This window comes from Crocodylus porosus, unplaced genomic scaffold, assembly GCF_001723895.1.
Source record: "Crocodylus porosus isolate Cpor-Errol unplaced genomic scaffold, CroPor_comp1, whole genome shotgun sequence".
Taxonomy (NCBI): domain Eukaryota; kingdom Metazoa; phylum Chordata; order Crocodylia; family Crocodylidae; genus Crocodylus; species Crocodylus porosus.
Genome location: NW_017728886.1, coordinates 20,486,366 through 20,498,360, shown reverse-complemented (window position 1 = coordinate 20,498,360; position 11,995 = coordinate 20,486,366). Strand labels below are relative to the sequence as shown.

The 11,995-nt window shown below is 48.3% G+C and overlaps 1 protein-coding gene across 5 annotated transcripts in view; it reads right to left on the bottom strand.

Moving 5' to 3' along the window:
• Nucleotides 1-10,481, bottom strand: part of PFKP (phosphofructokinase, platelet) — an 86,590-nt gene extending 76,109 nt beyond the window's left edge. For 3 of the 5 annotated variants that reach the window (XM_019530814.1, XM_019530830.1, XM_019530839.1), the window contains exon 1: nt 10,322-10,479. In XM_019530814.1, coding sequence (XP_019386359.1) covers nt 10,322-10,415 — 94 coding nt within the window. In that variant the 5' untranslated portion in view covers nt 10,416-10,479. Of the gene's footprint in view, nt 1-10,321 lie in introns of all 5 variants that reach the window. The other 2 variants (XM_019530823.1, XM_019530848.1) reach the window with 2 other exon arrangements.
• Between the last annotated feature and the right edge of the window lie 1,514 nt (nt 10,482-11,995).

Here is an 11,995-nt window from a genome sequence, read left to right as displayed (position 1 = left end):
TTTTCCTCCCAAGGTGGAGAACCTTGCATTTTTCGGTGTTAAACACCATCAGGTTCTCGTCTGCCCATTTGCTGAGCTTGTCCAGGTAGGAGTGGGAAGAGATGTAGATGGTGGTTGCTGCTAAGTAAAGACATTCAAAAAAAGCCCAAACCTGAATTGATTCAATCTTTGCAGGTGAGTCTACCCTGCATAGACTGAACTGATCTGCAAGTGAATAGATATTAATTTTTGATTCTGTAAATGCAGGCACATGCCTGCAGTGGCTCAGGACAGAACATGGGGGCACCAGAATGATCCCTCCCTTCCCTTCCCTCGGGAAGATGAGCTGAAGTAAAGGTGTGGGGGGGCCATAGCCAGGCCCCTGAGCATGATTGGAGAGGGGTTCAAACCCCACCCTAACCTGCAGGCACCCCAGACTGGGTGTGCCTGGAAGGGGAGAGAGAAAGTAGTTTTTGCCAGGCTTTTTGGATGAGGGGTAGGGAGCTTGGCCAGACCCTGGCCAGCATCGATCAGGGAGAGCAGGATCATGCCCAGACCCCCCACCCGCCTGCAAGGGAGGAGGAAGAGAGAAAGAGCCCTGACTACTTCTGTGGCTCCCTGACAGCCCAGCCCGGCCTGGGTGCAGACCCAGAAGCAATCTGGGGGCACAGCTCCTGCAACCCCAGTCCCAGCCCCACCTCTGGCAGGGAAGGGACCTTCCTGTGGCCTGGCGCAGTTTGGTCCCAGCTTCCCACACTGAGGTTGGGCTGGGCTGGGCTGTCAGGGAGCTGCTGAGACAGTGCCCCACAGCACCACAGCAGTGAAGGAGAAGCAGTGGGGAGTGGGGGTGGTGGCAGTCCTGCCCACCATAACAGCTCTAACAGCCCAACCCCCCAACCCGGCTTTGGCGTGGAAAGCTGGGAACAAACCGGGCTGGACCAGGCCACAGGGGCAGAGCCCTTCCCAGCCGGAGGTGGGGCTTGGGCTGGGGCTGCTAGAGCTGTGTGCCCAGATAACTCCCAGTTTCCCCACACCCAGGCTGGCCCCGCTATCTGTCCGCCTCACCCAGGGCTCAGCAGGTCTGGCTGCAGATGCTGGTGAGATGGATGCAGAGGGGCCAGCCCAGGCCATGAGAGCAGGGCTCTTCCCAGACAGGCACGGGGAGCCAGAAGCAATCCGGGTACATAGGTTGGCTGGGAAGAGCCCTGTCCCTGCAGCTCCCATGGCTCAGCCTGGGTCAGCCCCTCCATGCCTGCGCTCAACAGCACCTACAGGACAGTCCAATTTATCTCCACAACCCCAGCCTCAGCCCTGGGCAAGGTGGGCAGATTGCAGGGCCATGCCAGCTGGTATCTGGCAGAAGGACATGGCCAACCCTGCTCCCTGGAGCAGACAGCACAGCCTAGGGCTGAAAAGCATGATGGGATGCTGGAGGACTCCGATTTAACTTAAACCAGGAAAGGATCTGGCACAGAAGTTCTATAAACCAGCTTGATCCAAATCAGTTAAGTCTTAAACAACATTCAACGAGGCTGATCTTAAACCAGTTTCAGCCATTTTGAAAATGGTTTATGTGCACTGAACTTATGTTCTGTTACAGGTTTAAGTCAGTTTCTGATCACATAAACCAGTTTATGTGCAACTTCTTTCCCTAGGCTGTGGGGTAATCCTTTTATACAGACTACTTCCTCTATTATAGATACTGGTTAAATACTATGGAGATATCGATGGTTAATTATATGCCTCTAGCTTTCAAAAAGCTAGGCTTTAAAAACTATATGCTGCTTTTGATACCACTGACTTGCCTGCAGGAACTTAGAGAATTGATCAGAAACAGCTATCCATTAAATTTACTCTTTCCCCAAAGATGTAATGCTGAGATGTGTCCATCCACTCTGAAAACCCTCAACTTTTCTTTTCCTTTGGGATTCTACCTTGTTATTTTCTTTTTCAATATGTGAGGGGAGACTTCCAAATATGTGAGATATTGTAAATATAAACTGATATACAGGTCTGTGTTTACCTCATCAACTAACAGATTCGTTACTATAATTGTCTAACTGGAATGAACAGTCTTGAGACTCAGAGTAGCTATAACCTAGGATTCTTGTTGGCAGAGAAAAACACATAATGGAATGGACATAAGCAGAAACTGCATCATCTACTAAAGATGTTTACCTGCCCTTCATCAATATTTCATATTGGATTGCTCACAGATCCTCACTTCCCTGGTTACAGCTGCTACACCTATTTTTTTCTAAAATGTGGCTAATACCACAGTCAGATTTTACCAATTTTGAATTTTCCACACTGTTATATCCAGATTAAACTCAATAATAAATTGTATTAGGCCTAGCCTTCAAGCCTCATCTCATGCAAAATATTAATCTCTGCTTCCTACCCAAACTAATTTATACATTCAACATTGATCTTCAGATCCTTGGTATCTCTGTCCCTTCTTAAATTCAGTTCAATAATCTTTAATCTGAAAATAAGCTTTTAAACCCTCAAAATATTTAGGACATTGTAACTGCATCACAGGAATTTAGCAGCAGGTGCTTCTTGCTAGTGTTGTTATCTGAGGATGATCCTTGAAGTGTTGTTGCAACTAGTTTTTCCATTTTACCTCTCTCACTTCCTTTGACAGTCCAGCACAATTCAAGTCTAGTCACATCTAGGACACAATTTAGAAACTTGACCGATTTATGTTTTATCTGAGTTACCACTTGGATATGTTGCATATTTGCTAATATTTCAGTAGTCAGTAGCAGTATCTGTTTAATATTTCCAACTATTATGAAGTGCTCAATGTAAATAAGCACTGTTTTAGTGAAAGGAAGCTTATAAAACCAATAAAAAAAAATCACTATACATAAAATTTTCTCATTTATTTGAGTTAGCAGGAGGCAGAGTGACTGCATTATTCAGTAACTAGCCGAAACTCACTAAAGAGAATCCTAAATCCCACTTATTAAGGTACTTTCTTCATACTATATACAGTTTTTATCCTCCAAATTTATTAACCATTTCAAGTTTTAGTTTCATAAGATCTATGAAGGGAAACAAATATTTCTTTGGGTACAACAGTTCAATCATCTTTTAAAGCAAATAAAACGTCTTCTTTGTCTCAATACTTTTCAATTACTGTATAGTTTTCTATCCAAGTGGTTTACTGGTATTCTTTAAGTTAAATTATCCCTTATATTAGTTTTCTTATCTGCTTATAAGATTTCAACTCTGATCCTTTTGTGCAGCTTTGCCACTGTTATAATACTAAACATTTTCTCTTTTTAATAGCTTTTATTTGCAAAGCCTAGGCTATATTTGATAAAATTAGCAACTGAAATTTACTATAAAAGATCACTAGAAAATGCTGCAAAAACAAAATCTCCTTTGTTTTAAAATTAGTGGTAAATTATTCTGGGTAATTTACAGCACTAGTAATTTCTGTCTAAAGCTGTCCCCAATGTTTCCTTAGGAATATCGCCCTGCTTTCCCCAAACTGAGGTCACCCCTGTCACTGGAAAGCGTAGGGGGACAGTTGCTTTCAACTCCTCCTGGATCAGAAGACGTTGAGCAGCAGGGAAATGCTCCCTGAACCTGAAGGTGATCAAAAGGTCACCCTGGTCTGGGGAGTGCATGAGAAGGCAGTGCAGATCTGCTAGGTTTCCTCTGCAAGAAACCATGTGATGCTATGATTCTACAAATGCCTGTGCACCCGCAGTTTGTAGCAGGAAAGTGGTATTTTCTGCTAAAAATGCAATGCCTGTCCACACCCTTTGGCCAGGGGTTCTCAGCTTGCGGATTGGGCCGCTACTGTTGCAACACTAATACCAAAACAGAAAGAAGTAGAAAACTATTGACTTATTTCTGTATCTTCACAGTAAGTTAAAGTTTGTAACTTGGCTGAATTTTAAAATGTGGCCCGATCTTCAAGAGTAGGAGGCACTGAAGGATCTGTTAATGTTTGATACCTCTGTAAAAATCTATGTCAGTAAAACCTAAGTATGGTTTTAAACACTTACTAAATATCTAACCCTCAGTATTATGACCAGAGTGTGTTCAATTATACAAATCTATGAAGATCATTATGAAACCTCTTGTGAAACAACTTGTCCAATGCAACATTTAATTACTTCTGGCTTCGTATAATACATGTAGTATCATAGTATCCAGGAAACAGTTATATGCTTATTTCTGGAAAAGAATGGATGTACTCAGCCAGTCATATGGTTGTGCTCAATTTCTCAGTAAGATGACAAACAGAAGGGATTTAAAAAGTGGCTTAAATTCATAACTGCAAATAAAAACAACTATTATAAACATGTCAATCATATGAAATCCTTTGGAATTATAATTTTCTTTTACATTAGACCATTGATAGCTTTTAAGGCTTATTGTACTTTTTGTTCTATTAAGTAATACATGGTTGAGAGATCAGATGAGACATTACGTGATGCCTGCACCACAGAGTATCTAGCATCCTCTATACCAATATTATGTGCTCATTCTTGTTTGATAAGGTTATTAGCATATCCTTGTTTGGAGAGGTAATTAACATATCAAAAGTCCTAAATATACTTTTAAAGTGAATAGTCATGCTGTGTTCCACCTTGCAGCTATCCCTCCACCTTGCAGCTATCCCTCCACGTCCAGTAACAGCACAATAATTAGCTGGGAAAAACAAGAACATTCAGAATTAAAGGCAGTCCTTTACACGTTAAACAATTTAAAAGAAAATTAAATTTGAAAAAGATGAGAAAACCCTGCATTATGGCTCCAGTTCAAGAAAACACTTAATACTTAATGTTTTAAGCATGGAATCAAGTTCCACTGACTTCCGTGGGATAAAAAAATTCAGTTGCTGCCCTGAGCAGGGCTGCACGCCTGAGCCAAGTCCCCAGTTTTTAGTAGAATGAAATCCACAATGGATAGACAAATGAAGAAAATGACATTAAGCTAAGCAGACAAAGACTTGAATAAAGCACAAGAAACAGAATGAATATAAAAGGAAAGAATACAAAAGTAATGAAACAAAGGAAGACAATAAGTGTGCCCAGAAACAACTCAGCCCCAAGGCAGAGAGAAAAACATAAATGAGAGAAATTTAAAAAATGAAAACTAATTGCCAAAACACGAATCTGTTTTGTGTTAACTGTGCTTTGCACTGTTTGGTTTACAACCATGCAACAATATACTACATCTAACTGAAAAAAAATAAGGAAAAGTAGTTTACAAATTATAATATAAGCCCTGAAGAATCTCTATATTTAACTGATCAGAGATATCCATTGTCAAACTACCTATACTAATATATCTCTGTACTGCATGTGTATGGAACTTTAAAAAAAACAACTCAAACCCCTCCCTCTCCCCTCCTCCACACTATCTGTATCTGTTAACTTCTATTCACTATAATTTAGACTTTACCTGTTCATGTGAATCCTCAAATATTTAAAAATATTATGCTATACACCTCTGAAGGAATAATTTTTATTGTAATAATATCACAGCTTGTGAAAGACAAGCAATAAGATCATGTGATTATGTTGTTTTTATTGGATTGGATTCCATAAGGTGGAAGGATTCCATCAATTTATTTTTTAAAAATACACAAAATAATATTTTTCTTGTCGCTTCTTCTTCCTGACAAAAAAAAGAAAAGAAGACAATACCTGTTGAAAGAAAATCCACACACCGCAGCATACCTGAGGCCAATGGTACATGAATTCACCCAACAGTTTTCCAGGTCAAAAAATCAGGACTGTCACTACTGTGTACCTGCATAAACAATTCACATGCTCTTCTGTCTTAGACTATTTTCCACAATGTCAGTTTCTTGAAAATTCTATTTTGTGGTTACATTTCTCTGCAATTTTAAAGATCAGTCCAAATTTTCACCAATTCTGCAGCCACACTAGTTGGCTGCTCAAAGCTGCCACAAACCTACCCATCCTAACCAGTGCAGAATTCCCCCTATGCAGGAAATTTCCAACTGCTGTAGTTGCTGCTCTTGTGGACCCAGACTATGAGATGCCCTTCTTTACCAGCAGCCAATGATTACAAGAAAGGCCCTTATAAGTCACTTGGCAGCCAGCATTTGCAGCTGTTCTACTTTATGCCGATGGCTAAGCCATATCTTGCCAGACCCAGAGACTCAGGGTAAAATGGTGGCTTACAAGCCCTCTTCTCCTTTTCCTATAAGCTGCACCGGCCATAGTTAGGATGCTGTGCATAATACAGTCCATCCCACAGACAACCGATTCTCTTACTGTTTAATAAAAAAAAGATCAATTACTAGAATTATTATTGATAACTAGCCAATTGTCTGTCAAGAATGATGCAGGGGGAGGGGCAGGCAGGGGTGAAGCACCACCCTGCACCACCACTGCCTCCCAGGAACAGGGGCGGGGTGGAAGGAGCTGTCCAGCTGCGTCTTTGTGGCTGCACATATGCACAGGCCTGGCCGGCTCAGGCTGGGAGCCCCGTGCCCCCTCTTCTGCAGGTGGCAGTACTGGGAGGGGCAGCTCCAGGAGGTAAAATGAATGTTGGGGGCTGTGCCCCCCACCAGCATCACTGCCTGCCTTGCTCCTGGCCCACCTTCCCCCCGACCCCTGCCCCACTGCACTCCCAGCCAACCCAGCCCCAGACTCTCCACCCAGCCCCATTGTGGGGGAGGGGCCCCTCCTGGCTGTAGAGAAGCAACTGCAAAAGCCACAGTTCTAAACATGGCGCCATTTTTTGTTTCCCTGCCGGGACACAGAAATGCACCAAGTTTAAAACGGTGCATGTGCAGTTGCCCAAAAGTGTTATGGACGGACAGATTAAGCCCTTTATTATATTAGAATTATTATTTAAGTATCAGATTTATTCTCTCATTCAATAGCTGGGACACCAAAAATGGTATACTGGCATGTATACAATTTACACTTGACAACCAACAATCATATTCACTTTTCATTTAAATTAAATCACTCACTACAAACTTCTTAAAGGCTCTGTTAATAAGTCCTATCCTTTCCAGGGAGATGCTATGATGTACCCCGTGAATTTGTATTAATATAAATGTATTACATAGTTCCAAAAAATCTCTCAAGGGGGATGTCTACACAAGACACTTTACCTGAGATATATTACTGTGCAGGAAGTGTCACCGTCTACACCAGGGGTGGGCATAATATGGACTGCAGGCTGAATCTGGCCCACCAGGCACTTGCATCCAGCCTGTAGGCACCCACCAATGAATTGTATCGTGCCCAGTCCTTCCTCCCAAGAGGATGGGAGCAAGGCACCCACATATACACCCCTCCAACATACCATATTGCGCCTTGCTTCCACTCTCATGGGTGGAAGGGCCGGGCCCAGCCAGCAGCCACTTTAGGGTGGGGCTGCTTCTGCCGCTGCCATGCGGGGACCTGCTTGCCGTCCCTGGCATCCCACTGACTCCAGGCACCAGGTAGGGAAGCGATGGGGCAGGGGCCGGAGGAACTACAGCTGGGCAGAGGCAGAGAGCTTCAAGCTGGGGCTGGCAGCAGCACGGGTGTGAGGGAGACTAGGGCAGTGGGGGCACACACACTCCCCACATGGCGTGCAGCCCCTGCTGCTGGCAGCAGCAGCAGGTGGGTGCGCTCAGGGTGCTTGTGCCTGGTGCAGGCGCTGGCGCCCAACTCTGGACAGAGCTGTGCACAGGGGTGACACCCTGCCCAGCTCACCTCTATCTGGGCCCACACTGGAGCTGGCTTCCTTGCCCGCCCAGGCTTCCTTGCCCAGGTCCCTGGACTCTGCCGGAAGTGGAGGAGAGCCCCACCCCTGCTTCCCTGATGAGTCCTGGGACCTGCGCAGCAAGGGTCAGAGAAGGCAGCCAGTTCCTGCGCGGGGCTTCCCCTGCTGCCACAGGAGTGCGGGAGCTGCATGCACACCACTCGGAGCTCCCATGATACAAGCAGGCAGGGGAGGCTACGCTCCGCCCCCCCAAGTACAGCACTGTCCAGAGCCATGCACCAGCACCTTCATGAGCCCCAGCATGCTTTATTCTTGAGTTATTATGCAATCCCTTCGATATATACTAAGCAAACACAAATCATGACAAATATTTTTTGTAATAAACTTAAAATATGCTACAATAGTTGTTTGACTTAGTGTATGATTTGGGTTTTTTTCTGGTTCCAAGATGGTGGCCCTCCCCTCCCAAAAGGAGTATTTCTGGGGGCAAGAGGAGGGACTTCTGGTGGCAAAGGTCAGGAGTTAGGAAGCAAGACTCCTGACCAGGGACAAGGCAACTGTCAAGAGGCAGGGCTACTACCCAGGCAGCTCTCTGCAACTTAAGGGGCCCTCTAGCCAAAATAATTGCCCACCCTTGGTCTACATGTTCAGATGCTTACTGGGCAGTAATTTGCTCTAATTAAAAGTAAATTTGCTACGTGTAATACAAGTAACAAATTCACTTACAGTTACTTACTGCTCCACGTGGCACATATAGACAGCCGACTGGGGGCAAACGTGCTCCTGGTCAGCCAGGCAGCAGAAGCAGGAGATTGATCACTGCCCCCAGGAGCTGGTGGAGACAATGTCCCCCTGCCCCAACAGCAGGGAGCTCCCAGCCCCTGCTCAGTAACTGCAGAGTGGGGGCTGGGAGCTTCTTATCTCCCAGCCCAGCCCTGGCCCTGCAATTGTGGAGTGAGGCCTGGAAGCTCCCTGCTGCCAGGGCGGGGGGGGCCCTGTCCCTGCCTGGGCTCCAGTGGTAGAGCCTGTCCCAGCAGTAGGGAGCTCCTGGGGGTGGGAAGCATGGCCAAGCCCTGCCAGGGTACCAGGCCGGCAGGGGCAGGAACACACTGCTGCCATGAGCAGCAAATCAGCTTCCACTTCCTGGCATGTAGACATCTGCCAGGGGTGGGTTTACTCTAGATTAAATTGCTCAGTAAATTACTCTAGAGTAAACACACCCTGGCACATTTGCATGTGTAGACCTGCCCAACAAGTTTATTTCCTGTAGATCTGAGGAAGATGTATTTTAAACCTCAACATCTACTTCACATGTTAGACTACCAAGGTTTCATTTTCAGTTATTAAAAAGTAAAGGCGATTTTAACTTGCATAACCTACAAACACCAAACAAGATGTATTTTGGACAGCAGTTTTTATAAACCAAGACCCAGTCCTGAGTATGAGTGAAAATACTGGTTACCATGGTAAAATGTTGAGAAATATTTGCACTTTGCAAATCCAACAGGTGTCACTAAGATGCCCTTTACCATTTCCTCGTAAGAGATAGGATTTGTGTTGAAAATACGCAAGGAATTAGAGGAAACAGTGGATGGAAAGTAGTATAAAATGCTTAAAAACCCCTGATGTTTGCTAGCATGTGTCCCTGCAGCAGTGCTCCTGAAGTTCCAGTGAGGAACTGGTTCTATATATAACTCCCCAGCTCTCTGTTCATAACATTATCTCTCTTTCTTAAATTATCTATTTGCCCCCCTTGCAATCCAAACGACCTTGAGAGGTCATGACTCAAAAGCCATGGCTGCTCCCCCCCTGCCCAGGACTCGATGGAGGTGAGAGGCAGCATATCCAGCCCCCTTCTTAATCGTGCTAATGAGAGCGACGGGCATTCATCCATCCTGCCGCTGATGCCACCGTACAAAGAGGCCTTCCAGAACCTCGGATTTATTTTCTCTTCCCCACAACAAGAAAAGGAACAAAGTTGTCTCTTGGACGACATCCACCTCCCGCTGCCCGGGGAAGTCCCCGCCCGCTGCGCACTGCAGCGCGCCAGGGTACAGGCGCCGTCGGGAGCCGGCCATATCGCAGCATCCGAGGCCCGTGGTTTCGGGGCGGATGGGAAGACGTGCCAGAGCCGTGAGCCGAGGCTGCTGCTCCGCTCTTACATAAGCAGCAGCCATGCGGAAGGGAGGAGCGGGCGCAGCCTCTCGCCGGACGGGCGGATGCGGCGGCTCGGGGGAGGCGGCCACCGCTCCCCGCGGAACGGGCGATGCGGGCCGAGGGCGGAGCCCCTCGGGGCGGCTCCGCATGAGCTTCGTGCTCCCGCCGCCCGCCCGCTGCACGTGTCCGGAGGGGGCTGAGCTCCGGCGGCAGGCGCAATCCGCGACGACTGGCCACGGGTCACGTACACACGGGAGGCGGCGGGCGCCGGCTCCGCGCCCCGGGACGGGACAGGACGGGACTGGAAGGACGTGGAGGGGAGGGGACAAGGGAAGGGAAGGGGGGCGCCCGCCCGCAGCATCCCCGGGCCCGCAGCGTGGTACCGGGACATGAAGGCGCCGCACCTCCCCCGGCCGCGCCACACGCCACCCGGTCCCTGTCCCGGCCCCGGCCCCCGCAGTACCTTGCGCATCGCCGCCGCTGGTCAGCACCCCGATGGCCTTGCCCACCCCCGACAGGTTCTCGAACAGCTTCTTGTCGGCCGGGTGCGGCTCCATGGCGGGCGGCCGAGAACGGGGCTGAGGGGCGAGGAGGAAGGAGCCGCCGTTGCCGCCGAGTGACAGCTCCGCGCTGAGCAACCTAACCCCCACCCCGCGCCGCTGACGGGCGGCACGAGCAGCCAATGGGAGCGCACGAGGAGGAGCGCGCGGGCCGGGGGCGGGCCGAGACGCCGCAGGCAGGGCGCGGTGCGCTGGGACGTGGGCGGCGACGGGACACCTGCGGGGCGGGGGGGTTGCGCCCCGCCGGGCCCCGCCCTGTGCCCCCGGCCCGCCGACCCCCAGACCTGCGGCCCCCCGGGAAAGGACCCGGTGCGGGGGCTGGGGTAAGGCAGCGCGGGCCGCCAGCAGCGTGTCCTCTCCATCGGCAAAATATAGAAGTTATAGAGCAGGAGAGGGGGAAAGGAGTTGGTCTAATGAAAAAAGATCACTTTTTAATTACACCGGCCATGTTGCAAGCCAAATTAAATTCTAAATGCATGAGTCCATCCAGAACCATAAGTGGTCCTAGCACCCGCAAATGCCCTCTGCCCCTTTTTGGGGCTTCAGATGTTTCCAAACCCTTTGGCGGGCATCCTACGTGCAGGCCGAAGCCTGGAGGCTCGGGTCAGATGTCCCTAAGTGTTGCTTGCCCTCAGTCGTATGGGCAGGAGCCAGCTGGGAAGGAGTTCCCCCTTTCCATGAAGCAGGCGTAAAGCCAAGACCTTCCTGCTCCATGACCTCGGCAGGTGCCAGGAGAGCCGTCTTCCCCAGGTGCAACTAGGAAAACTGCTTCAGTGGTCACAGTGTTTCCCTTGCCAGGTAAGCACAGGACTATGCTTCATCTGCTTCAACACACAACTATCATGTCTACTCAAAGAACCTGACCTGCCTGTGTTCTTAGACCAACGTGGCTACCACAAAAACCCAGCATTTAACAAGGATCCACTTCCTTCCCTGCCCCCTTCTGTGTTGCTGCTGTTACAGCACGGGGGTGGGAGCATGCTGAGGGCTCTCTGGGGTTTGTTTAGCGCCTTTGACTGAGGACTTTGGAGGCAATATTGGCAGCTGGGCTAAGTAGCAGCTGGCAGTCCCTCAATTGGAGGATGCTCTCTGCCACAGCTCATTGATGGGTCTTGAGGTGACTTAAGACAGTGGTTCCCAACATTTTTAGGCTGCGGACCAGAAGTGACCTCAGACCGGTAAACTGCAGACCAGAAATGACCGGCAGATGGCGAATCAGAAGCCAACCCTGTTTTATACTGAATATAGAAAAGGGTTGTCTGCCAGTCCACCATATGCCAGTCACTTCTTGACTTCTGCCCTCCTGTGGACTGGCAGCAAACCTATTGAAGCTTGGTACTGGGCCACGGCGTAGGGTTGGGATCCTCTGACTTAAGAGTCCAGTCCTTGGGCCACAGATCAGCACACAAAAGCTGGGCTCAGTCTGCAGGCAACGGTAAGCCTTAAGCTAGGATTTCTCTCCTTCTCCTTCCTCTGCTTCAAAGGCAAGACACTTTACCTCAAAATAGTTGGAAAGAGTCCACCAGAAAGCACTGAAAATGGTTTTGGGGTCTAGGGCACATGCCTTCTGAGGAGAG